Here is a 26,709-nt window from a genome sequence, read left to right as displayed (position 1 = left end):
TTAGGCATGGGTATCTTTGCCATACTTCTACTTGTGTTAGCTGACTTGAAACCTTTCTCTTTTACACCTCAAGCACTAATTTGCTATTTTGGGGAAAATACTAAAACTTCACAACAGTCAGAAAATAAATGGTGGCTATTATGTTTAAGGTGGTGTTCCTGAAGAAAACTGACCTTTATACCTTTTTGGTGTGTTTTGGTTTTGGTCTGGTGGTAATTTATTCTAGGAGCTTTCTGAGTTGCTGTATTCATTGTGTTACCAAAATTAAATGCAGCCCATGTAGATTTTTTTTTTTTTTTAGATTTATGACAAACATGTGAAATGTGAAAAAATGAAATTATTTTTAGAAGCATTTTTAATATTAACACAAAAGAAAGCAGATTTATGAAAGAGAAAGATCCTGAATTATTTGTGTATAAAAAGAGAAACCTCTTTTGTCTCATGTGTAGATTTAATCACATGTTTTACTTTCATTGTTTTAATTTTGAAAGTGGATTTTAAAGAGCTAATTTGCATCAGCGTCTATAACCACATGAAGGAACTGACCACCATCTATTTTCCTGTTTCTGTTTAATGTGGTTAAGCAAGAGTAGGACTGGAAGACTGGCATTAAGTAGTCACCTGCTAAAATACAGGATAGGTACAGCTTTTTAAACATTAACTAGTTTATATCCTACAGGTCTGTCTATAGTTAGCCATCTCTCTCAGACTCTTGGTATGACACACCTTTCAGTATACTAGCTCTTCATAGAAGAATCTAGTCTGAAGTTGAGATGGGGGAAAAAAACCCGAATGATTTCTTGCATCCAATTTAGGAGTTGTTATAGACACATGACCATCAGGACTGTTACTCTGTTTCACGATACAGCCCCTTCTGTTGCTAGGTAGATAAGTTACTAGTACATTGAGTCAAAATACATTTCTCTGAAACTTTTTGCCCTTTGCTCCCAGTTCTGGGTAATAGCTAATAAATATTTGTTAAAGAGCAAGGGCTCTGCAGTCAAAAAAGCCTGGATACTTGTCTCTGTCACTTTGCTAGCTATGATGTTAGGTTTCTCCATATGCAAAATGAGAATACAAGTAGTACACCCTTCATAGTTTTGAGGACAAGCTAGATGTATGTAAAGCATTAAACCTACTACCCCCAAAATAGGAAACATTCTGTTAGCTGCTTGTAGTGGTGATGGTGGTCTAATGGGGCTGTAAGACAATAGTGTAACGTGACCAGCTCACTAAGAACTTATCCTCCACTCTTTCTGTTGTGGTTCATTGCCTGGTACTAAAATTGAATTTCAGCATTTATGCATTTCTGTGTTTTAAAGATTGTTTGGTACTGGGTATCCCCTCCCACATTTGCTCAGTGAGGAAAATAAAACAGGTAATTTGAGATTTAACCCCAAATAGTGAATAAAGGTAGTGAAATCCATTTGTTTTTATTTATTTTAAAAAAATGTATATTTATTTTGAGAGAGAGAGGGAGAGGGAATGCAAGTGCAATGAGGGGCAGGAGGGGGGGTGGGGGGTTGGGGGCAGGGAGAATCCCAAGCAAGCTCTGCACAGTGAGTGCAGAGCTCTGCATGGGGCTCAGTCCCATGAAATGTGAGATCACGACCTGAGCCGAAATTAAGAGTCAGCCACTTAACTGGCTGAGCCATCCATGTGCCCTGTGAAACTCATTTGTATGTAACAGGCCTTAAAATGTTCAAAATCACCATACACCCCAGTTTATGGGTTTTGGAAAAAGATTGCTTGAAGAAAACATAATTCACTTAATGCAGGTGCTCCTGCAAACTAATTTGGAAGACAAATTTAGAAACATTTCAGGTAAATATACAATTGTTAACATTTGGGATGATATTCTTACCTTCCCTCAGTGACTATGGAACTCTAAAGATCAGCTGTGTTTGTTTTACAAAGTGATTGCTTGTTTAAAGAAAATAAGTTATTAGCTTTAATCACCATAATATGTAGGTTCTCTATTTTTTACAGTTTATTGAATTAGAGAGTGAGCATGAGCAGGGAGAGGCAGAGAGAGAGAGAGAGAAAGAAGGAAAGAAAGAAAAAGAATCCCAAGCAGGCTCTATACTGCTAGAGAAGAGCCCGATGCAGGACTCGAACCCACAAACCACGAGATCATGACTTGATCTGAAATCAAGAGTCAGATGCTTAACCGACTGAGCCACCCAGGTGCCCCTGTAGGCATTGAAATGTCCCTTAAAAACGTCCCTGAAAAAAAAAATTGACCCTTGTCTTTTAAGATGTTGGTCCCTAATGACAATTCACCCTCCTGCCTTTTTTTTTTTTTTTTTTTTTTTAAGGTAAGGTATCTTTAAAGCTGTTTGACTAATGAGAGTGAAGAAAAAGATACAGATGATAGAGGAAAGGAAATAGGAAATACATCTTTGAGAAGGCAAGAGGATGGGGCATAGAGTTAAGTGATGGGATCTTCAATTGAGAGTGGTCAGGGTCATGGTAGTGATGGAGATTTGGGGTAGGGGGATGTGTGAAACAGGTACCTAGGAGAGTAAGGAAGGGAATTGAGTGGCACAAGTCATAGAGTTAGTGAATGGTAGGGACAGGATTCTGACCTAGGAATTATCAAAGTTTGATCTTTTTTGCTGTGTTACATTGCCGTCCTAATAAGCAAAGTAATAAATGCTGAAGAAGGTATGCTTTCATGAAGGACAGTCAGGAAATCGAGATGAGGTTGAGCTGAAAGAGGAAAATTAAAGAGAAAGCCCCCCCATTAGCCTTCTCATTTATGGAAATTATTATTACCTTGTATTATAGTTATTTGGTATACCTCTGTGCCATATTACTTCAAGTAAAGGATGAAATTCTGGGTAGGAACTGTGTATGAACTTGATATCTTGCCCTAACAGAGTTAACACTGCCTTCAGAAGGATAGATCCTTGGGGCGCCTGGGTGGCGCAGTCGGTTAAGCGTCCGACTTCAGCCAGGTCACGATCTCGCGGTCCGTGAGTTCGAGCCCCGCGTCAGGCTCTGGGCTGATGGCTCGGAGCCTGGAGCCTGTTTCCGATTCTGTGTCTCCCTCTCTCTCTGCCCCTCCCCCGTTCATGCTCTGTCTCTCTCTGTCCCAAAAATAAATAAAAAACGTTGAAAAAAAAAATTTAAAAAAAAAAAAAAAAAGAAGGATAGATCCTTAAATAATTGTTGAATAAATAGTCTTGTGATTGATAAGAGTACTGATACTTGTAGTTAAGTGTTGCCTTTCTAAAATAAGTCGTTGGCCAATGGAATAGAATAGAAACCCCAGAACTAGACCCACAAACGTATGGCCAACTCATCTTTGACAAAGCAGGAAAGAACATCCAATGGAAAAAAGACAGTCTCTTTAACAAATGGTGCTGGGAGAACTGGACAGCAACATGCAGAAGGTTGAAACTAGACCACTTTCTCACACCATTCACAAAAATAAACTCAAAATGGATAAAGGACCTGAATGTGAGACAGGAAACCATCAAAACCTTAGAGGAGAAAGCAGGAAAAGACCTCTCTGACCTCAGCCGTAGCAATCTCTTACTCGGCACATCCCCAAAGGCAAGGGAATTAAAAGCAAAAGTGAATTACTGGGACCTTATGAAGATAAAAAGCTTCTGCACAGCAAAGGAAACAACCAACAAAACTAAAAGGCAACCAACGGAATGGGAAAAGATATTTGCAAATGACACATCGGACAAAGGGCTAGTATCCAAAATCTATAAAGAGCTCATCAAACTCCACACCCGAAAAACAAATAACCCAGTGAAGAAATGGGCAGAAAACATGAATAGACACTTCTCTAAAGAAGACATCCGGATGGCCAACAGGCACATGAAAAGATGTTCAACGTCGCTCCTTATCAGGGAAATACAAATCAAAACCACACTCAGATACCACCTCACGCCAGTCAGAGTGGCCAAAATGAAGAAATCAGGAGACTATAGATGCTGGAGAGGATGTGGAGAAACAGGAACCCTCTTGTACTGTTGGTGGGAATGCAAATTGGTGCAGCCGCTCTGGAAAGCAGTGTGGAGGTTCCTCAGAAAATTAAAAATAGACCTACCCTATGACCCAGCAATAGCACTGCTAGGAATTTATCCAAGGGATACAGGAGTACTGATGCATAGGGGCACCTGTACCCCAATGTTTATAGCGGCACTCTCAACAATAGCCAAATTATGGAAAGAGCCTAAATGTCCATCAACTGATGAATGGATAAAGAAATTGTGGTTTATATACACAATGGAATACTACATGGCAATGAGAAAAAATGAAATATGGCCTTTTGTAGCAACATGGATGGAACTGGAGAGTGTGATGCTAAGTGAAATAAGCCATACAGAGAAAGACAGATACCATATGGTTTCACTCTTATGTGGATCCTGAGAAACATAACAGAAACCCATGGGGGAGGGGAAGGAAAAAAAAAAAAAAAAAAGAGGTTAGAGTGGGAGAGAGCCAAAGCATTAGAGACTGTTAAAAACTGAGAACAAACTGAGGGTTGATGGGGGGTGGGAGGGAGGGCAGTGTGGGAGGGAGGGCAGGGTGGGTGATGGGTATTGAAGAGGGCACCTTTTGGGATGAGCACTGGGTGTTGTATGGAAACCAATTTGACAGTAAATTTCATATATTAAAAAATAAAAAAAAATAATAAATTAAAAAAAAAAAATGAGTCGTTGGGCAATCCATCAGTGTGGTTGTGTGCTGTTGAAAGACATGTTGTGGTGTAGTCTCCACATTGGCCTTAAGCCTCGCTAGCTCATGGTACGAAAACCTTGGCCTACAGAAGGATTACTCAGTTTGTTGAGAAGAGGTTTGCAAATGTGTGTGACCATAGGTGAGGCTGTGGCTGTGAGCTAGGTAGATATGATCTTTTGTAATAAAAATTTTACTTATGAAGACTTTCTCTCTGGTGTATTACTTTTCCATATCATTGAATATCTGAGGCATTTAGTCTTAAATGTATGACACTGCAAGTGCCTAAACTGTGTAAATGTCAAAACCTGCCCGACTTCAGTGCATTCAGACTTCTTTTTCCATGACAGATGTTTTTGTTTGTACTTGTTAGGGAGCGGGTCACAGATTTAGCAACCTGAAATGGAAACAAATGGAGGGGGGAGGAGAGTGGCTGAAGCTATGAAATTCCAGGTCTTTCCTAATGGTGGAGATAGTGACTTTAGTACTTGAGAAGCGCTCTCTGTGACCCTTCCTTGGACCTGGGTGTATACGGCAAGCTACCTTTCTTCCAGGGAGCTCAGAGTACTACTTGACTATACCTCTGGGTGGGGTTGTGTTACAAGCAGTGTTGGGAAATGGTCTTCAGTTTGTCATTGGTGGCTTCCTTCCTTTTGTTATCGACACTTCTCTTACCTTTTTAGTTCTTCACACTACCCTGAGTCTGCAATTTCAGTCTAGTATAGGGTCTAGTTTTGATGTAGCTTATCCTCATCGCTGCTTTCCAGAATATGAATTTGGAACATTTGAGGTAGTGTTTCTCTAGCTGAGGCTCTAGGATCTTGAAGAGTCCATACAGTGTTTTTCATAAAAAATTCTTATGGGGTGTAGATTTTGTGAGGGTATTTAACAGTTTTTCATATTTGATTATCTTAAGTTGAAAAAATAATTTTTAGTTTTGAAATAATGTCAAACTTACAGAATGGTCAAAAACAATACAGAGATTTCCTATATATATATATACCCTTCACCCCATTGTGAACATTTTATCATTTATCATTCTTTCTACACACATACATTGCTTTTTTTTTTTTTTCTGAAATGTTTGATGGTTATAGTCATGATGCCTTTTACCCCCATATCCTTCAGTGTGTACTTGCCAAAAACAAAGGCATTCCCTTAATATAATCACTGTACAATTATCAATTTTGAGAAATTAACATGGATACAATTCTGTTTGCTAACTACAAACGTTAAACATTATTTTGACCAGTTTTAAATTTTGAAATTTATTTTTCCTGAAGACTGCCACTTTCCAGTGGTAACTTTCAAGTAAAATATAACATATGAATTTTTAATATTAAAAGAGTATTAATTATTTAATATTTTAATATATTAATTTTCTTAGGTCAGTGTTCTTAAGTTGAGATCTAGCCTTAGATATCTGACAATTTTTTGTCTTCTTAAAAAAGGCCCATATATCACTCAAATGTGAGAAACACTGAGCATTTGAGGAGTATCTGATTTTTATTTTTTGTTTTTTATTTTTGCAGAGAGAGAGAGAGAGAGAGAAAGAACGAGCTAGCACTAGTGGGGGAGAGGGAAAGGGAAAGAGAGGGAAAGAATCTTAAGTAGGTTCCACTCTGAACGTGGATGTGGGGCGGGGCTTGATCCCACAACCCTGGGATCATGACCTGAGCCATAATCAAGTCAGTGCTCAAAGGCTGAGCCACTCAGGCATCCCAGGATTATATGAGTTTTAGTAAGAAGTCTTTAAAGATGAGATAGGAGTGGATCTTTAAAGTGTTATTAAAATCCACATAAAGTAATAAGTGCTGCTTCTGATTTGTAGTTCAGGAAATTCAGTGAACTGAAGGCCTGGAATGAGACCTTCTAGGATCACACTTTTAGCTTTACATCTAGGGCAGGAATTCTATCTCATTTGAGGTAAGTTCTTATCCAGATTCTTCGTAAACATTTCTGATGAGGAGGAAACTTAAGTGCTCTGTACAGTGACACATTCTAGTTGCAGACGTATCACATCTGATTTTTATAAATCAGTAAGAAAGACCAACAACTCAACTGATTGGCCAAAGACCTGAAAAAGCACTTCCCAGCTAAAAGGAAACACCAATGACTTACAAACATGAAAAAGCTATTATGATGGTAGAACTAAAAATGAAGCTATGTCTGTTATATGTTGATATATAATATCTAAGGCTTTAAATGAACAAAAACAAGGTATAGAAAGGTGTGTTTCCTTTTGTGTGTTTTCTCCTTAAAAAGAGATACATATGCTCACATATGCACACAATTTCTGGAAGGATATACAAAACTTAACAATAGTTGCCACTGGAGAGAGATATCTAATTTTAGTTGTATATCTTTTTGTATTATGAATTTCTCTTGTGGGTGTGTGTATTTTTCAAATAAAATGAATTTAAAATATTCAAACTTAAAATGAGCTAAAATCTGTCATTCTGTCCTTCTGTTGGTCACAGGTCCAACTTTTGGAATTGTGCAAAATAGGACTATTTTATCTTTAAGTTTTCTGATATTTTATAAATAAATCACTGTGGTCTTGTAAGTGGTCTTTTCCCCAGTGTAACTAAAAATACTTGTTTAACTGTAACTATTTCTTGTATGACCTGGTATCCAGAATAGACTCCCTTGCTATCCAACTTGTTTATATTTATGAATATTCTTGATATGGCCAAGTCTCTCTCATACCAGGCTTCCCTTTGGAGGCTTCAGTTTTTGTGTCCTAGCCAGAGAGATTGGGTAGTTAGGGGGTTGATTTTAATAATCATGTCATTTCTTTGGATCTTCGAACTGCTGTGATGAAATCTCTTAATTCCTTTTCCACATGTGCCCTGTGACCTCATTGAGATTTGTCACCATGTTGACCCAGATTAATCAACATTCTTGAAACAGTTCTTCAGCAAGCTGCAAATATTTGTCCTGTACATTTTTGACAGACAGCTTGCTTCAATATTCCTGATTTTTCTTCTGTAGTAGCTTTTCAAAAGAAGAAATAAGGCCGTTCCAGCACAATCTTTTTATTTATTTATTTATTTTTAAATTTTTTTTTTTTAACATTTATTTATTTTTGAGACAGAGCATGAACAGGGGAGGGGCAGAGAGAGAGGGAGACACAGAATCTGAAACAGGCTCCAGGCTCTGAGCTGTCAGCACAGAGCCCGATGCGAGGCTCGAACTCACGGACCGTGAGATCATGACCTGAGCCGAAGTCGGACGCTTAACCGACCAAGCCACCCAGGTGCCCCCATTCCAGCACAATCTTATGCTAAAGAGTTAAATGCCTGTTTGCGCATGCCTCATTATTTTTCATGTCAGAGATCCTGGGGACTCTGTATACCTTTGTTCCATCAGCCTTCCCTTGACGTGATGTTATGTTATTTACCAAAACAAGTTTCCTTTTTATTAAACGTTTGTGACTGATTCTTGCTATTAATTGTGGCCTCACAATCACTTCTTCAAAAAGGTCTTGTCCTCTTATTGCAGTGGCAGTCTGCTTCCATGTCCACAGCGAGCTATTATCATTATTGGAAATGTACCCTAACTCTGTTACTCTGACCAGAATTTCCAGTTCTTTCACCTCACCCTTCTACCTCACTTTCTGGTTTCCAGCACATTTACTCTTTGAAGCTTCAAGTATCTTGCCCTTACCCTGTTCCTTCAGTTTATCAGCTTCTTCCAGATTTCTCTCTTCTCTGTTATCTATGGATTACTAGGTCAGTCATTTTAGTATTCTTGGGAATGCCCTGAGTTCTCTCATCTTGCTTTCTTTCTACCTCTCTTGTCCCATCCAGCTTCCTGGAGTAATTCACCAGTTGTTTCTTCTGGTTGTTTCTAGATAGTTTAATGCTGCCAGCCAAGTAGAATAAGTGTGCTGATAAGCTCTAATATAAATTAGTAATATAGTCCACTTCCATTTCTGTTTCTTACACTTGAATTTTGTTTAAGTATTTTGCCCTGTTTCTTCTCCCAACTTTCAGCTGAGGATGTGAGAGAGAAATGCTTACTTTATTTTGAAACTTAACTATGTCTTCACTTATCTGTATTTATTTCTGTCTTTCTTAAAAAAAATTTTTTTAGTCTTTATTTATTTTTGAGAGAGAGAGAGAGAGTGAGTTGGGGAGGAGCAGAGAGAGAGTGAGATACAGAATCCAAAGCAAGCTCCAGGCTCTGAGCTGTCAGCACAGAGCCCGACGCGGGGCCTGAACCCATAAACCGTGAGATAATGACCTGAGCTGAAGTCAGAAGCTCAACTGACTGAGCCACCCAGGTGCCCCTCTTTGTTTTTTTTTTTTTTTTTTTTTTTTTAAATTCATTTTGGGAGAAACAGAGTGAGTGGGGGAGGGGCAGTGGGGGGGAGGGGCAGTGGGGGGGGGTGAGAGAGAGCATGAATGAATGAATGAATCCCAAGCAGACTCTGTGCTGCTAGCACAGAGCCTGTTATGGGGCTTGAACCCATGAAACCATGAGATCATGACCCGAACCAAAACCAAGAGTGGGACACTAAACTGACTGAGCCACCCAGGTGCCCCTGTGTCCCCTTCTTTCAGGATCATTCCCTTCAATGTGTTGTAGTGATTCCATACTTTTTGTGATCTAAACACCTTGTTTGCTCACCTGCTCTATTTGTGATGAGGGAGAGAGGCAAGATACAGAATGGCTTGTATGGTATGATTGCTATACTTAAAAAGAAAGACCTGTGTTTAAGTACCACCCCCCCCCCCCCCCCCCCCCCCCCCGCCCCCACTGACAACCATGTACACAAAAGAAGCATTAGAGGGCTCGGTAGACTAAGGTGTTAACAGCAGTCTCTGGATGTTGGATTGTGGACTCTTCCTTTTGCTTGTTTTGTAATTTGAATTTTCTCTATTGAAATGCTTTTGCCATGAGAAAATTAAAAGGAAATTTATATTTTCCCCTGTATTTTTTGTATATGCTTATATTCTTTGTATTACAAACATCTTATTATCAAGTTCGGGGAAATGTCTTGCCATCTCTGTCAAGCAGTTCTCTGAATATCCACTGAAAAGGGGAGTACCAATAGGAATGACCTTCCAAATGCTCTGACATGTCCAGGTACCTTTTATGTTCTTGAAAAAATTCCACATGATACTAATTTAAATCAAATCTAGTAGGTCATGGATTGTAAGACACAACTATTTTATGAACGACTAAGAAAGGAAAACATTCTGCCAATCAAACTATGATGTTATTGATAGTATGATGCAGAGGTGTTGTATGTAGGGAAAATGTACCTCACAGAATTAATGAAATATAGTTGTTCTCAGATTGCATCTGTGAAGTGTTTGTTTAGTGGTTTTGGAATAGGAAAAAGGTGTTTAACCTTGACCTCGCTTCCAATCTCATCCTTGTATTGCCATCCTTTCCCCCTCTTCATTACTTGGTTTTTGTATGGCTACACTGGTGAATGGACTGAATTATGATGGAGTGAAGCCTACATTTGGAGACCAGGTTTTTGTACATTTCTTTTAAGGGACATTTCAAACAGATGATTATACTCCTGTATACTCCTGTAGCCTGCAGAGTGGTCTGCTTAAAATCCTAATCTGGCTGTCATCATCCAAAGCCCTTTTGTAGCTTCCTTTTCCCCAGGATGCCTGGCGCACTGGTGTACACCAGACTTTTGGCTTTTGATTCCTCTGTCTCAGGACACAGTGTGGTTACCTTTTTTAGAACATAACTGTGAGCTCGGAGAGCCACATGCTGTGATGTGGAGCAGAGCGTATACCTTGTGTTCAGCAAAGGGACTGCTGAATGGACACCACAAAGGATTGAGAACCCCTAATCCATAAAACGAACTGTGTTTCTCCTCATGAGAAATCTGTCTGTGGACTTGGCTACTGTTCCCTATGTTGGCTACTTTCTGCCTTACACTTTATACTCCGGTAATGCTGAACTGTTTATAGTTTTCTTGCACATGTTCTGCGTTTTAATCTCTTTGCCTTTGTGGGGAATCTTCCTCTGCCTGGGATCTCCCTACAAATGTATCTTCAGGAGCTACTCTTCTTTTAGGAAGGATTTTTTTGCTTTCCTATTCTCCTACTAAACTGAGTTATTAAACTGCATTTTCTCCCTTTGCTGTTACACTGCGCTTATTTCTTTGTATTTATTCCATTATGTTGGAATTACTTTGTAACAAAATTGTATTTTGTTTTACAGGACATTAAGCTTTTTAAGGGCAGGGACTGTGTTCACCTTTTATTTCACAGTGCCTGGTATTATCTTCAATAAATATTTGCTGTACTAAATGTAATTGAAACTTTGAAGGAATGAACAGCTCATGTCAAAAACCTATAGGTTGTTGGTATCCTAGGTTTTAATAATAAAAAACTTTGATTTCAATTGTTTTTAGTATTTATGATTTCTTTTTATTCTTTTGCATGCTCTCTTGGCTGGATGGCAATAGAGAAGAAGAAAATGAGGTAAGTATAATTTAACTAGTTATTCAATGGTTATTGGATTAAAAACTCAAAATTTATCTATGTTTTTTGTTTTGTTTGGTTTTTAAGATTTTATATTTAAGTACTATCTACCCCCAGCTTGAGGCTCGAACTCAACAACCCCAAGACCAAGTGTCGTTGCATGCTCCACTGACTGACTGAGAGCCAGGTGCCTCCACAGACCTGGCTAGAGCCAGGTGCCTCTAGCTATCATTTTGAATGTGAAATGAAGAAATAGTTTTTGCTGAATTTTTGAATCTGTAGTAACTCCATTCCAAGGAGGAATGTTGTGTATCTCAAGGAAGTGGTTTTTAAAATGGAGCTTCAAAAGCTTTAGGCAAGGTAGAGGAAGCTGGGAGCTCTGGAGACAGCATTTACCTGTTTTTATGTATTGAGCTACCATGTAAGATTTCATTTGACAAGTGCATTCTGTTTCTTAAAAAATATTTGAAGACCACTGCTTTATGATAATGCATGAGAGAACATTTTTTTTCTCACTTGATTAGTGTATAATGTTGAAAACTGATGCAGATTTTACCATATTGAAGGAGAAAACTATTCTCTTAGCCAGAGTTGATTAAAGAAGATCCATTAAAAAAATATTGCGGATGACCAGTGTGCCATCTTTAATTTAGACTTGAGTTTGTTTCTTATAGATTTTTCTGATGTTCTCTCTACCACCTAGGTTTTGCCTTTAACTTCTAAAGCCTACCATTTCCTTTGGTGGTTTGGCAAATAATGGAAGGAAAAATTTTCTTAGATATATACTCTGTAGTTGTTGCTCCTAGAGTAGGGTTGGACTATAAATCAGCATGGCCTGAGTGTGTGAGGCCCGGGCAGAGACAGTGGTAGTGTGCCAGGGCAGAGTAATTTATAGTAAAGCAGAAAGATCTGGGCCTCATTTGCTTACCTCATCTATAAAACGAGATAGGAGACTGCTCTAGACCAGTGGTTTTTCAGATCTGTAAAGTCCATCAGAATTGTCTTATGTGCTTGTTTTCCAAAAACAAACCCAAACAAAACATACTTTGTTGCTTTAGATCTAGTTGTGTTGCAGATCTGTATTTTATGAAGCACCTAAGTGATTCTGTGTGATGCCAGAACACCACTATAATGGCTTCTGATGTTTCTTCTCAGAACACAGGAACAAACTATTTTCCACACTGAGATGTTAATTATTGCTCTCTATCTACATGTCATTTTGTGTTCTATATTGAAGTACATGTTGGATTTTTTTTTTTTTATTCTCGTTAAAAAGTCTGCCTGGAAAAAAAAAAGTTATAAAAACAGATAAATTCTTTTATATATATATATATATTTTTAAGCAATTATTTATTTTTGAGACAGAGAGAGACAGAGCATGAACGGGGGAGGGTCAGAGAGAGAGGGAGACGGAATCTGAAACAGGCTCCAGGCTCTGAGCTGTCAGCACAGAGCCCGACGCGGGGCTCGAACTCATGGACCGCGAGATCATGATCTGAGCTGAAGTCGGCCGCTTAACCGACTGAGCCACCCAGGTGCCCCAAAACAGATAAATTCTTTATGTAAGAGACAAAAATAGGAAAGTATGGGTAATTGTTGAAACTTGGGGTGGGTACTTAAGGGTTTATTATACTATTCTCTATACTTTTGTGTATGTTTCAAATTTTCTATAATGAAGTTTTATCTAGCTTAGTGAAATTCATACTGTCCTTAAAGAGGATTTTTCATTTTCCTGACATTTTAAACTGTAATGCTAGCCATTTGAAAGTAACTTTATTGTTGTAGTAACTGCTTGTTTTGTTCACTTATAGGCAAAGATTGAAAATGTGCAGAAAACAGGTTTCTTCAAAGGACCAATGTTCAAAGGTGTTGCTTCTAGTCGATTTTTACCTAAAGGCACCAAGACAAAAGTTAATTTGGAGGAACAGGGACGACAAAAGGTGTCTTTCAGCTTCAGCCTTACAAAGAAAACTTTGCAGAATAGGTTTCTGACTGCACTTGGCAATGAAAAGCAAAATGATACTCCAAACTCCCCAGCTGGACCTCTTCAAGTAGACTTGACTCCTAAAATAAAAATGGACATTGGAGATACCTTATCTACTACAGAAGAATCTTCCCCACCAAAATCAAGGGTAGAATTGGGCAAAATTCATTTTAAGAAACACCTGCTTCACGTGACGTCCAGGCCACTGCTGACTACAGCTACAGCAGTGGTGTCTCCACCTCCTCCAGTAGTACCATTACCAGCAGTCATAGCAGAATCAACAACTGTAGATTCACCACCCTCTTCTCCACCTCCACCACCTCCACCTCCCCAGGCCACGACACCCTCACCACCAGCACCAGTAACAGAGCCAGTGGCCTTGCCACACACACCAATCCCAGTTCTGATGACAGCACCGGTAGATGTAGCAGTTAGAATACTGAAGGAACCACCAGTTACGACTGTACCAGAATCTTCAGACGTGGACACTAAGCAGGACGCTGTATCTAATAGTTCAGAAGAACACATAACTCAAAATTTGAATGAGCAAGCAGATACTCCCTCACAAAAAGAAGATTCCCATATTGGGAAGGAAGAAGAAATTCCAGATAGTTCTAAGAGTAATCTGGGCTCTAAAAAAACAGGTTCTAAGAAGAAATCCTCACAATCCGAAGGCACCTTTCTTGCTTCAGAATCTGATGAAGATTCTGTACGGACTTCCTCAAGTCAAAGATCACACGATTTAAAATTTTCAGCAAGCATTGAAAAGGAAAGAGATTCAAAAAAGAGCTTAGCACCTTTAAAAAGTGAGGATTTAGGGAAATCTTCACGATCTAAAACAGAGAGAGATGATAAATATTTTAGCTACTCAAAACTTGAAAGAGATACTCGGTATATATCTTCTCGATGTAGATCAGAGAGAGAGCGAAGGCGGAGCAGATCTCGCTCAAGATCTGACAGAGGCTCTAGAACTAGTTTATCCTATTCCCGGTCGGAACGATCCCATTATTATGACTCTGATCGTCGCTACCATCGGAGTTCCCCTTACCGAGAGAGGGCTCGCTATTCTCGGCCATATACAGATAACAGAGCTCGGGAGAGTTCTGACTCAGAAGAGGAGTATAAGAAGACCTACTCAAGGCGCACCTCATCCCATTCCTTCTCTTACAGAGACCTAAGGACATCGTCATCCTATTCTAAATCTGATCGGGACTGCAAAACTGAGTCCTCTTACTTAGAGATGGAGAAAAGAGGAAAGTATTCTTCAAAAGTAGAAAGAGAATCCAAAAGGACTTCAGAAAATGAAGCAATGAAAAGATGTTGTTCTCCCCCTAATGAACTGGGATTCCGACGGGGCTCATCCTATTCCAAGCATGATAACAGTGCTTCCCGTTACAAATCTGCCCTTTCAAAGTCTGTATCCAAGTCCGATAAATTTAAGAATTCTTTCTGTTGTACAGAATTAAATGAGGAAATCAGATCATCTCATTCTTTTAATTTACAGGCTCCTTGTTCAAAAGGTAGTGAATTAAGAATGATTAGTAAAATTCCTGAAAGAGAAAAGACTGGGTCTCCATCACCATCAAATCGATTAAATGATTCACCTACTTTTAAAAAGCTAGATGAATCCCTTATTTTTAAATCTGAACTTATAGGACATGATAGCCATGATAGTATTAAGGAATTAGACTCTTTATCTAAAGTGAAGAATGATCAGTTAAGAAGTTATTGTCCCATAGAATTAAATATAAATGGATCTCCTGGGGCAGAATCTGATTTGGCAACATTTTGCACTTCTAAAACTGACACTGTTTTGATGTCTTCTGATGATAGTGTGACCGGATCAGAGGTATCCCCTTTGGTCAAAGCATGCATGCTTTCATCAAATGGATTTCAGAATATTAATAGATGTAAAGAGAAAGACTCAGACAATACGTGCATGCTGCGTAGTAAGTCAGGAAGCCCATTTAGAGAAACAGAACCTACAGTGTCGCCACACCAAGATAAACACATGTCTTTGCCAGTTACGACTATAGATTATTCCAAAACTGTAATTAAAGAACCAGTTGATATGACAGTTTCTCATTGTAAAACCAAAGATTCAGATCTATACTGTACTTCAAATGACAACAACCCTTCTTTGCGTCATTCTGAAGCTGAAAAGATTGAGCCTTCGGTTATGAAGATTTCTTCAAATAGCTTTATGAATGTGCATTTGAAATCAAAAACAGTTATATGCGATAATAGAAATCTGACAGATCAGCACTCAAAATTTGCACGTGAAGAATATAAGCAGAGCGTTGGTAGCACCAGTTCAGCTTCTGTTAATCATTTTGATGACATATATCAACCGATAGAGAGTTCAGGCATTGCTTCATCTCTTCAGAGTCTGCCACCAGGAGTAAAAGTGGACAGTTTAACTCTCTTACAATGTGGAGAGAATGCATCTCCAGTTTTGGATGCTGTGCTGAAGAGTAAAAGCACAGAGTTTGTAAAGCATGCAGAGAAAGAAACCATCATAGAAGTAGGTAGCGGCCTTCCTGATTCAGGAAGGGGATTTGCCTCTTGGGAAAACAGGCATAATAATGGGCTCTCTGGGAAATGTGTGCAAGAGGCTCAAGAAGAAGGGAGTTCCATAGTGCTTGAGAGAAGAGGAAGGTCAGAAATGTCTTTAGATGAAGAAGGAGGGAGAGGACATGCTCATACTTCTGATGACTCAGAAGTTGTATTTTCTTCTTGTGACTTGAATTTAACCATGGAGGACAGTGATGGCATAGCATACACCTTAAAATGTGACAGTAGTGGTCACGCCTCAGAGATCGTATCCACTGTCCATGAAGATTATTCTGAGTCTTCTGAAAGCTCAAGTGATGAAAGTGACTCTGAAGATACAGATTCTGATGATAGCAGTTTTCCAAGAAACCGTCTTCAGTCTGTTGTGGTAGTCCCAAAGAATTCTACTTTGCCCACGGAAGAAACCAGTCCATGTTCTTCTCGGAGTAGTCAAAGTTATAGACACTATTCTGACCACTGGGAAGATGAGAGATTGGAGTCGAGGAGACATTCATATGAGGAAAAATTTGACAGTGTAGCAAGTAAACCTTGTTCTCAGACTGAGAAGTTCTTCCATCATAAAGGAACAGAGAAGAATCCGGAAATTTCTTTTACACACCCCAGCAGAAAACAGATAGATAACCACCTGTCTGAAATTGTTCATCCTCAGAGTGACGGGGTTGATAGTACAAGTCATACAGATGTGAAATCTGACTTTCTAGGTCATCCAAATTCTGAAGAAACAGCAAAAGCCAAAATAGCCTCTAGGCAGCAAGAAGAGCTGCCAGTTTATTCTTCTGACGATTTTGAAGACGTCCCGAATAAGTCTCGGCAACAAACCATTTTCCCTAACAGGCCAGATAGTAGACTGGGAAAAACAGAGTTGAGTTTTTCTTCCTCTTGTGACATCTCCCGAGTGGATGGCTTCCGCTCATCAGAAGAGCTCAGGAACCTAGGGTGGGAATTCTCTCAACAAGAAAAGCCTACGACCACATATCAGCAACCTGACAGCAGCTATGGAGCCTGTGGTGGACACAAGTATCAGCAAAGTGCAGAACATTATGGTGGGACACGTAATTACTGGCAAGGTAATGGCTACTGGGATCCAAGATCAGCAGGTAGACCTCCTGGAACAGGGGTTGTGTATGATCGAATTCAAGGGCAGGTACCAGATTCCTTAACAGATGACCGTGAAGAGGAGGACAATTGGGATCAATGTGCAGGGTCTCACTTTTCAAGCCAGTCCAGTAAATTTTTTCTATCCCTTCAGAAGGACAAGGGGTCCGTGCAGGCACCTGAAATAAGCAGCAATTCCATTAAGGACTCTTTAGCTGTGAATGAAAAGAGAGATCTTTCAAAAAACTTAGAAAAAAATGATATGAAAGATAGAGGGCCTCCTAAAAAAAGGAGACCGGAATTGGAGAGTGATTCTGAAAGCGATGGTGAACTTCAGGACAGAAAGAAAGTTCGAGTGGCAGTAGAGCAGGGAGAAACGGCAGTGCCCCCAGGCTCAGCACTGGTTGGGCCTTCCTGTGTCATGGAGGATTTCAGGGACCCACAGCGATGGAAAGAATGTGCCAAGCAAGGGAAGATGCCCTGTTACTTTGATCTGATTGAAGAAAATGTTTATTTAACAGAAAGGTAAGCTTAATTAATGCTTGTCCAACAAATTTTAACGTCTTTTTGTTGAAAAAGTTAGCTTTCAACAGTTCAGAACATATTGAGGTCAATTGTATGAAATACAGTTGCATAATAGGATATAAGTTAAAAAGTCTAAAAAGCCTATTTACCTATTTAAATTTGATGGCAGAATCCTTCCCTCAGTATCCCTTCCTCCACCCTCCGCAGGAAGGGGATGTCTTTTAAAAAAAAAAAAAAAAAAAAAAAAAAAAAAAATTTTTTTTTTTTTTTTTTTTTTTTTTTTTGGTCTCATTATCTTTTTGGTTCTGAAAGTATGATTTAGGCCAGCCCTATTTTTAAGTTTCTTTTACATGTGAAACTGATGAAACACAAAATAAAGTCCCAGCAAAACAGTCTGCTCTTAAGAAAAAAGTAGTTGTGCTGGATTTTTTTCCTTTTGAAAAATGTTCATAATGAAGTATCTTTGAAGGATGCTTTATAAAGTGGGAACCACATTAGAACATCGTTTTCTGTTCATTATTTTTTAGTCTGTTGCTAATTGATTACATTTGGCAATAGCATAACCAGTATTTTAGAAATAAATGATACAGTGGTTTCCTACAGACCCCTAACCTGAAACAAGGGGATAATGAGAATAGGAGTAATGGAAGACAGACTCCTTCAAAGCAGAGCTGCTCAGTCTGCTTTCTTTCACCCTTCCTCGACAGTTTCTTCATTTTTCCAGTATGAATATATGTGAAATATGCCTTTTTGAAAAAAATCTGTCTTACATCCATTTTCCTTTTGGAAATTTCTCCTCTATTTGAAAATCTGCTTAACCATCATCCCTTTAAGTGTTAAAAATTTTTTTGTTTAACGAAATTTTTTCACTGGTTAAGGTAAAGTTAGGTCTCATGAGAAGTTTTTCATATTTTAACAAAAACCTTTTTATGATATAGAGAGCCTCTTATATCTAGTAAATTAGGTTTAAATTTAAAATATTGAATCTTTTAAGTAGTAGTTTTTAGGAATTGTGTGAGTACATTGATGCAGCTTCCAGGGTCTTTGTAAAAGAATAGAAGTAAAACTAATCAACCCAACCCTCTGGGATTTACTCAGCACTGAGATCCAGATAAATCTACCACCTGCATATGTGCATTATAGATCTGGTTTGGTGGAGGGGGCACCTGGGTGGTTCAGCGGCTAAGCGTCCGACTTCAGCTCAGGTCATGATCTCACAGTTTGTGAGTTTGAGCCCCACATTGGGGTCAGTGCTGAAAGCTCAGAACCTGGAGCCAGCTTCAGATTCTGTGTCTCCCTGTGTCTCTGCCTTCCCCCGCTTGTGCTTTGTCTCTCTGTCTCTCTCAAAAATAAAAATAAACATTAAAAAAAAAAAAAGATCTAGTTGGTGGAAACATTGGAGAGCCTTTTTAGAGTGGGAACATTTTTAAAGGGCCTGTTGTTGTATGCTGGGCCTTTCGGAGCCACCAAGAAAACTAATTATTGAAAAATAGTATTGAAGATGGTGAAAAAAATTTTTCTTAGGTCTAATGAAAATAGAGTTACCTGAATCTGTGGCCATGAGTCCTTATCTGACCTTATGGAGCAATACAAAATAAAGCTACTGCTGATTCTTCAAAATTACAGTTCTTAAAGTACTTGTAAACAGATATTTTGTTTGTGTTCAGTCCTGATTTCTTCAGGCTGAGAATATTCATATACTCATTAATGAATTATATCTTGAACCAGCTGAGTCATTCTTTTTTTACTCATAGGTAGTTGAAACCATCAAGACACTCTTCGGGTACTTTATAAACATTGAACATATGTTGAAGATGAAAGCAGATTAGTTAGGAGATTAAGACAGCCACATAGAACAGCGGTGCTCTTCACTGTCTGATAGTTGGAGAGTAAGTTAGACTGCCCTAATCTTAAGGAGATCTTCTTCATTTCTGATTTTTTTTTTTTTAACAAAAGAAAGTTCAACATAAAGGCCAGGAAATAATCACATTTTCACTTTTTCTTTGCAAACTCTGGCATAGGTATTTATGAACCTAACCCATTTTGAACAGTTTCCCCTTTTACTCCCAAATCAGTTAGTCTGTTGGGAAAATTTAGTCCTCTGATTATTCTGTAATACCTGATTATTCTGTAATACAGTTCTGTAAATTATACTTCATTCTTTTCTTAATCATTCAGTTTTCTTTTAAACAAGATTTTTAGAAATACAATGTTACTGAAAGATTCTCTCTGAAAGATTGAGTTAAACTCTTAATTAAAAATTACCTATTTTTAAATTTATTTTTTTAGCAACTTCGTTTCTTCCTCTGCCTTTCTTTCTTTGCTGTGTCTCAACCATTATTTGTCCATCCAGGAGGACTAATTCTTATATGTTTTGTTTGTTTACTTTGAGAGAGAGAGAGAGAGTGGGGGAGGGGCAGAGAAAGAGGGAGAGAGAGAGAATCCCAAGCAGGCTCTGTGTTGAGCGGGGCTCAATCTCATGACTGTGAGATCATAACCTGAGTCAAAATCAAGAGTTGGACGCTTAAGGGGCGCCTGGGTGGCTCAGTTGGTTAAGTGTCCGACTTCGGCTCAGGTCATGATCTCGTGGTCCGTGGGTTCGAGCCCCGCATCAGGCTCTGTGCTGACAGCTCAGAGCCTGGAGCCTGTTTCAGGTTCTGTGTCTCCCTCTTTCTCTGACCCTCCCCTATTCATGCTGTCTCTCTCTCTGTCTCAAAAATAAATAAAATGTTAAAAAAAAAAAAAAAAATTAAAAAAAAAGAAAGAGTTGGACGCTTAACTGACTGAGCCACCCAGGTACCCCCAGGAGGGCTCATTCTTAAACTTCACTTTCATCATCTGTGTTACTTTCTGATCCTCATGAGTTTTCCTGTGTTTTATTTTTCCTGAGCCCAGTAGGACAGTTGACCCTTGAAATTGCTCATAATTTGAGGTTTAATTGACTTGGACTAAGAAATGAGGGCTCAGTCCAAAATGATAGACTTGAACTCTTGTCTTCCCACTTGCCAGGGCTCACGTTGCCTCTTGTTTGTGTAACATAATTAGTGTTTTCAGTTTCACAATTGCTAGTGATTAGATGTTTTCTTCCTTTTGAATGTTTAACTTAACCAGAATCATTAAATGTGAAACTAATGAGATTTAGCACATATTTGTGTACATTGTATCATTACCAGGAGATTTCTTAAACCAATTCTTATAAAATTTTATCTAATAGAAAGAAGAATAAATCACATCGGGATATTAAGCGAATGCAGTGTGAGTGTGCACCTCTTTCTAAAGATGAAAGAGCGCAAGGTGAAATAGCATGTGGGGAAGATTGTCTTAATCGTCTCCTCATGATTGAATGGTAAGTAAATTGAAATGCTCTGATTTTGCTCATTCTGTTAAATGTCCCAAAATATTAAGAATTAGTAATGAATAAAACTTAACCTTTCTTCTTTTACCTAGTATTATTTATAAGCAATAAAATCTCCTATGTATAATAGCCTTTATAAGGAGACAAATTTTCCTTGCATTATTCATTATAGTATACATTTTAAGTGCTCCGTAAAGTAGCCCTTAACCTTTTGTTTCTTGTGTTTGTCCTGAGAGGCAAATGTTGGTATTTTTTAGCTTTTACTATCAAATAAGATAAAACCCTAGCATTTCAAAAGGGTATAAAGTAAAATGTCTTCCACTTCCAAACCTCAGTCCTTCTGTTTGTAGTCTTTTCAGATAATTTTTATGCCTATACCAAAATATTTCCTCATTTTATGTATAGAAATGAAATCTTTCTATATGTACTTTTTTGAGTTTTATTCCCTCACCTTGGCCCAAACACACATGTTCTCACACACTCTCACACACTCTCATACACTCTTAATTAAATAAATTCTGGAGACCTGTTCAGTGCTACACGTGCAGACTTAGCTAAATCTTTCCCTTGGCTGCTTTATATAGTCTATTTATAGTTAACTCATAATTATTAATTTTCAAAGGTAGATATTTGCTTCTGTATTTTTCTTTCTTTTTTTAAAAAATTTTTTTGAATGTTTATTTTTGAGAGAGAGAGAGAGAGTGAACAGGAGAGGGGCAGAGAGAGAGGGAGACACAGAATCTGGAGCAGGTTCCAGGCTCTGAGCTGTCAGCACAGAGGCTGATGCAGGGTTTGAACTCATGAATGTGAGATCATGACCTGAGCCAAAGTTGGACACTTAGCTGACTGAGCCACCCAGGCGCCCCTGCTTTTGCATTTTTCTTATAAACAGTAAACATCTTTACATTGAAAAATGTGTGATTAAAATTTTTTACCAATTTTATGAAAAATTTGTTTCCTTAACATTTTTTTTAATGTTTATTTGTTTTGAGAGAGAGAGCGAGCGAGCATGCGAGTCGCGGGAGGGGCAGAGAGAGGGAAAGAGAGAATCCCAAACAGGCTCTGAGCTGTCAGTGTGTAGAGCCTGACACAGGGCTCAATCCCACAAACCGTGAGATCATGATCTGAGTCCAACCCAGGAGTTGGGCGCTTAACCAACTGAGCCATCCAGGTGCCCCAGTATCCTTATTTTTTAACATGGAAAGAATATTAAGGTGATTTATAGTGTAGATACCTTGTTTTCAGTGTTGATGAACGGTTTTCTTTCTTTTTCTTTTTTGGATTTTTTTTTTTTTTTTTTTTTTTAATAGAAACCACATCACTTCATTTGTTACAGCAGTAATGAGGCAATAATTCAAGAGGGTCCCAGAAAGCTTTTTCATCCACAAAATAACAGAAAGAAAAAGCACCTTCACCACTCACGCTCTTGGTTAGCTTTTTCTTTTGATCTCTGTTCCCCCACCCACAATAGTATGTTGCTTCCAGAATGGGATTCTGCCTTCGAATGTTGTATGAGTCGGGAGGCTAGTCTATCAGCTTCCCTTAAGACCGAATGGAAGTCCCTAACTTAGCTGAGAAACCTGGACAAGTCTTCTTTGATTTCAGCCTCATCCCAAGGCCCATGAATGTTTCTTTAAAAAGCTGCAGGCGAATGAGGTAGAAAGGGCAGAGACAAGAGATGGAAACCGGCAGAAGGGCAAAGAGGATGGCTCCCACAGCACTAATGGACAGCAGGCCTCCCAAGGCTGAAAATGCAAAAAGCAGTGTGACACCCATGTAGCTACGGGGAGTACATGCCTTCAGTTTCTTCTGCAACATGGGCCACAGGGCAAAAATCTGGATGGCAGAAGTCACCATGATGAAGGCATGCAGGGAACGGGGCAGGCATGAGGCAAGGCAGACAGAAGCAAAGATGGCCATGTTCAAGGACAGTGTGCTGGATACAATGGCAGCATTGGCACCATAGTCAAAGAAAATGAGGCGACCTAAAAGCATGAAGACTGACATGGCATAGATGGTGTCAGTGCTGACAGACTCCGTCAGGGTCTTCAGCACTGGGGAAGAACCGTAGGTGAAAGTAATGAAAACCAGGGCACTCTTCAAGTCAGCCCACCGGGTCCGCCCCCTCTTCTTCCATCCTTCACCTCTGTCAATGAGATCAAACAATACATAGCCAATCAGTGAAGAAGCCAGGCCAGTCCCGGAGAGCCATTGGGGGGCCAGAAGGCCCTCATCCATATACCACCAGATGAGCACAAACACACAGACACTGCACACTGCTGTATCACCACGCTCGACTCGAAGACCACAGCCCAGTATTGGTATTTCCGGGTGTAGATGTTTTTCCGGAGCTCTTCCAGGAAACACCAGTCCACGTAGTTATCGGGAAATGGCTATCGCTCGTACAAGACCTGCCACTGGCCTGCTTAGTGTCAGCTACAGGCTGGGTCCCCATTATCCTCTCCCTCAAACTCAGGCCAGCTCAGTCTCCCTCGCAGAAGTCCACGTGGTTCTTGTTCCTTACAAAGTTCTGAAATAAGACCTCTCTGGAAATCCCATGCTGGGTGGTGGCTGATACTGCACCGACCTTCCCTTGCTTTCAAAGGCAGCAACCCAGGCTAGGCCTGCAACAGATGAGTTTGTTCTCTGAGGCAGGACAGTACGGCCAAGTTCCTGCCCGCAGTTCCTAAGGCTGCGCGGCTGGGAAGGGCGGCCACCCGCCTCCTTCCCCATCCGGGGCGCCAGGGGTCGCTGAACTGTTTTCTTTCAAGGCCCAGATTTTGGTTTTGCCCATGTTCAAGTATTATGAGAACAAAACCTATACCTCAGAAAATTAAAGAGAAAGCGTTTTTGGCAATTCCTTTATCTAAATTGAAAGTAGAGATGACATTACGCATGTAAGGAGACGTGAGACTTAGCCCTATTCTCCTAAGTTGACAGTGTAGTTCTGGTCTCTGCGTTCTTCTGACTTTCCTGCCAGCCTTGCTAAAGAGATAGGAAGTATAGGATATCTTTCTTCTCATGTTTCTCACACTTAAACTTCTAGTAGTTGTCAGGATTAGGTTCAAATTTAGCCTGGTATGCAGAGCTCTTCATCGTGTATCAACAACCTGCCTTTCCATCTTCCAGCAATCCACCTTTCTTGTCAGTCATCCTCAACTGTTTTATTCTCCTTTCCTCAGGTGGGCCTTGTTTCCTATTTCTGCACATGGGCAGGCTCTGTGGTATCTCTTTTTTTTTTTTTTTTTTTTTAATCCACATCCTATTTGTCATTAGAGATTCTTCTTTGAAGAATTGATTTTCTCTGTTTCTCATTTCAGTTCTTCTCGGTGTCCGAATGGGGATTATTGTTCCAATAGACGGTTTCAGAGAAAACAGCACGCAGATGTGGAAGTCATACTCACAGAAAAGAAAGGCTGGGGCTTGAGAGCTGCCAAAGACCTTCCTTCGTAAGTTATGTTGTAATCATCTTTCATTTCCTTTTTGTGTTGTTGAAGTTGGTTAGCTACTTTGTAGGAAGGAAAATAACGTGTCTATTATACTGAAGGTTAATAATGTTTATTGTGTAGAATGACCACCTGGTAACTAGTTTAAAAAATTTTTTTTTTCCATTTCTTTTAGGAAATTAAAAGAAAACAAAAAAACTCCTCTGTCTCTGTATATGAAGAGCATTTTGTCATCTGTGACATTTGGACCAGATAGGTCCTTCTTTGTATGACAGTTACTTTTCGTTTAATTCCAAGCAGTTACCAGTGTTTGCTGTAGACCCCCAGAATCACTATGAAACTGTAAGGATTTGGGACAGAATTGATTAGTTAGTTTACATAAAACTGAGTTGGAGAGGGGGTGCCTGGGTGGCTTAGTCGATTGTCTGACTCTTGATTTTGGCTTAGGTCATGATCCCAGCGTCGTGGGATTGAGCCCTGTATTGGGCTCTGTACTGAGTGTGGAGCCTGGTTGGGAGTCTCTCTCTCCTTCTCTTCCTCTCCCCTCCTTGTGCTCTCTTTTTCTCTCTCTCTAAAATTAAAAAATAGTAATAATTAAATAGATAAATCTTGGAGTAAGAGGGGAAGAGAGTATCTGAGATGATTGAGGTAGGGATTAAAAACAATAAACATTTATTGAATGAGTAAATGTTGCTTTCTACCTAATTCCTGTAACTTTTTTGTACATAATGCCATAAAAGGGTCACTTTATTTTCTACCATATTTAGTGTTTACTTTAAACAGTAAGTTTTTTATGGAAAGCATATTTAAGTATCATGAAAGATGAGTACCTTTTTCTTTAAATATATACAGATTACATGTGTTTATGATTGAAAAAGTTTTAAATATGTAAAAGGAGTAAAGGAAGAAAATAAAACTGTTTCTTAAAGCTTTCTTAAGCTCCTCACGAAGAACCCTCCTTTGGTAAAATACCCTAGACTGGATATTTTCAGGTTTCCCATATTTTCCTACTCCTTAATTTCCATATGCTCATTAGCATAGTAGTGCTGGTTTCATAAATTTTTAGTTCAAAACTGTGTAGATGTTCACGAAGAGAGTATTCATGCCCATTGAACAGGGACATTGTCCGATATACATAGGATGAGGAGGTCTTTGGAACAAATCTGCCAGTTAGTGTTAAATATCATGACATTCTCTCTCTATATTATACCTGTTTCTTCTCTACTGAAGATACTAAATAACTGAGGAAAGACCGGTCAGGGGTGGAAGGAACTTGAAAGAAGCCAAGGAGAGAGATTAATCATAATTACTGATAAATGCTAGAAAAAACTCACAGAGAATGCAGTCAGAGAAAAGATGGGTTTATAAATTTTTTTAAGTTTATTTAAGAGCGAGAAAGAGCAGAGAGAAGGGGAGAGAACAGAATCCCAAGCAGGCTCTGCACTGCCAGTGTGGAACCTGATATTGGGCTTGAACTCACGAACCTGTGAGATCGTGACTTGGGCTGAAATTAAGAGTTGGATGCTTAACCAACTGAGCCATCCACGTGCCTCAGGAGAAAAGATCTGCTTGACTTTTGACATCATTAGAGGTCTTTGAATAAAGACAGTAGAAGGGCCGCTGTATGTATGTATGTATGTATGTATGTATTTATTTTAACGTTTATTTATTTTTGAGATAGAGACAGAGTATGAACGGGGGAGGGGCAGAGAGAGAGGGAGACACAGAATCGGAAGCAGGCTCCAGGCTCTGAGCCATCAGCCCAGAGCCCGATGCGGGGCTCGAACCCACGGACCGCGAGATCATGACCTGAGCTGAAGTCGGACGCTTAACCGACTGAGCCACCCAGGCGCCCCATGGCTGCTGTATTTAAATTATCTTCTTTTTTCTTAGAACATAAAGCCTCTAATATTTCAGTGCCTCCTGATTTCTTCAGAGCTGTTTCTCAGCTGTGAATCACTGTTTTCATGGCATTGTAAACCAGATTTGAGTGTTTGTTTTAATATCTAGTTAGAGCAAGGATACACGTTTTGATAGTATGTATAAATGTAAAAGCATCTTAGAATCAACATTTTTTAAAAAGTATTAGGAAGGAGAAAACCTCAGTTAGATGTTAGGTACTTTACGTATATTTTAATTATATCTTGTATAAGACCGTATTTATTCTTTTCAATATTTCCTTAAATCTATTTTTTTGCATAGATGTATGTGTTTTCCATACAGCTCCTAGGCAGGAAGTGCTATTGTTTCCCTTTTGTTTTGCCAGGAACACCTTTGTCCTGGAATATTGTGGAGAGGTACTTGATCATAAAGAGTTTAAAGCCCGGGTAAAGGAGTATGCACGAAACAAAAACATCCACTACTATTTCATGGCCCTGAAGAATGATGAGGTGAGCGGACGAATGTATTTGCTTTGAAACAGATCTGGAAATTGTTGAGTTTGGAAGGGTCATTGATACAGACTGATCTTGAAAATATATTAAGTGACAAAAAAGAGGGACAGAATAGTATATATATATAGCTTTTCTTTACAAAAAGGAGAGAGGGAGATGTTTTTGTTTACAAAAAGGG

General features: G+C 39.2%; 1 protein-coding gene and 1 pseudogene across 4 annotated transcripts in view; one reads left to right on the top strand and one right to left on the bottom strand.

Annotated features, from left to right (window-relative positions):
• Positions 1-26,709, top strand: part of SETD2 (SET domain containing 2, histone lysine methyltransferase) — a 125,007-nt gene that overhangs the window by 17,625 nt on the left and 80,673 nt on the right. For 3 of the 4 annotated variants that reach the window (XR_014136814.1, XM_081793504.1, XM_081793526.1), the window contains exons 2-6: positions 11,121-11,159; positions 12,971-17,337; positions 20,552-20,683; positions 24,013-24,141; positions 26,405-26,528. Coding sequence is in view for 3 of the 4 variants with exons in the window: in XM_081793504.1 (XP_081649630.1) it covers positions 11,121-11,159; positions 12,971-17,337; positions 20,552-20,683; positions 24,013-24,141; positions 26,405-26,528 (4,791 nt within the window). In the remaining variant the exon portion in view is untranslated. The remainder of the gene's footprint in view (positions 1-11,120; positions 11,160-12,970; positions 17,338-20,551; positions 20,684-24,012; positions 24,142-26,404; positions 26,529-26,709) is intronic. The other variant, XM_060630869.3, reaches the window with a different exon arrangement.
• On the bottom strand, positions 22,260-23,147 carry LOC132678501 (phosphatidylinositol N-acetylglucosaminyltransferase subunit C-like; annotated as a pseudogene).

Source organism: Panthera onca, chromosome A2, assembly GCF_046562875.1.
Source record: "Panthera onca isolate mPanOnc1 chromosome A2, mPanOnc1 haplotype 2, whole genome shotgun sequence".
Taxonomy (NCBI): Eukaryota; Metazoa; Chordata; class Mammalia; order Carnivora; family Felidae; genus Panthera; species Panthera onca.
The sequence above is the reverse complement of the archived record's forward strand: the minus strand, read 5'-3'. Positions and strand labels throughout refer to the sequence as shown.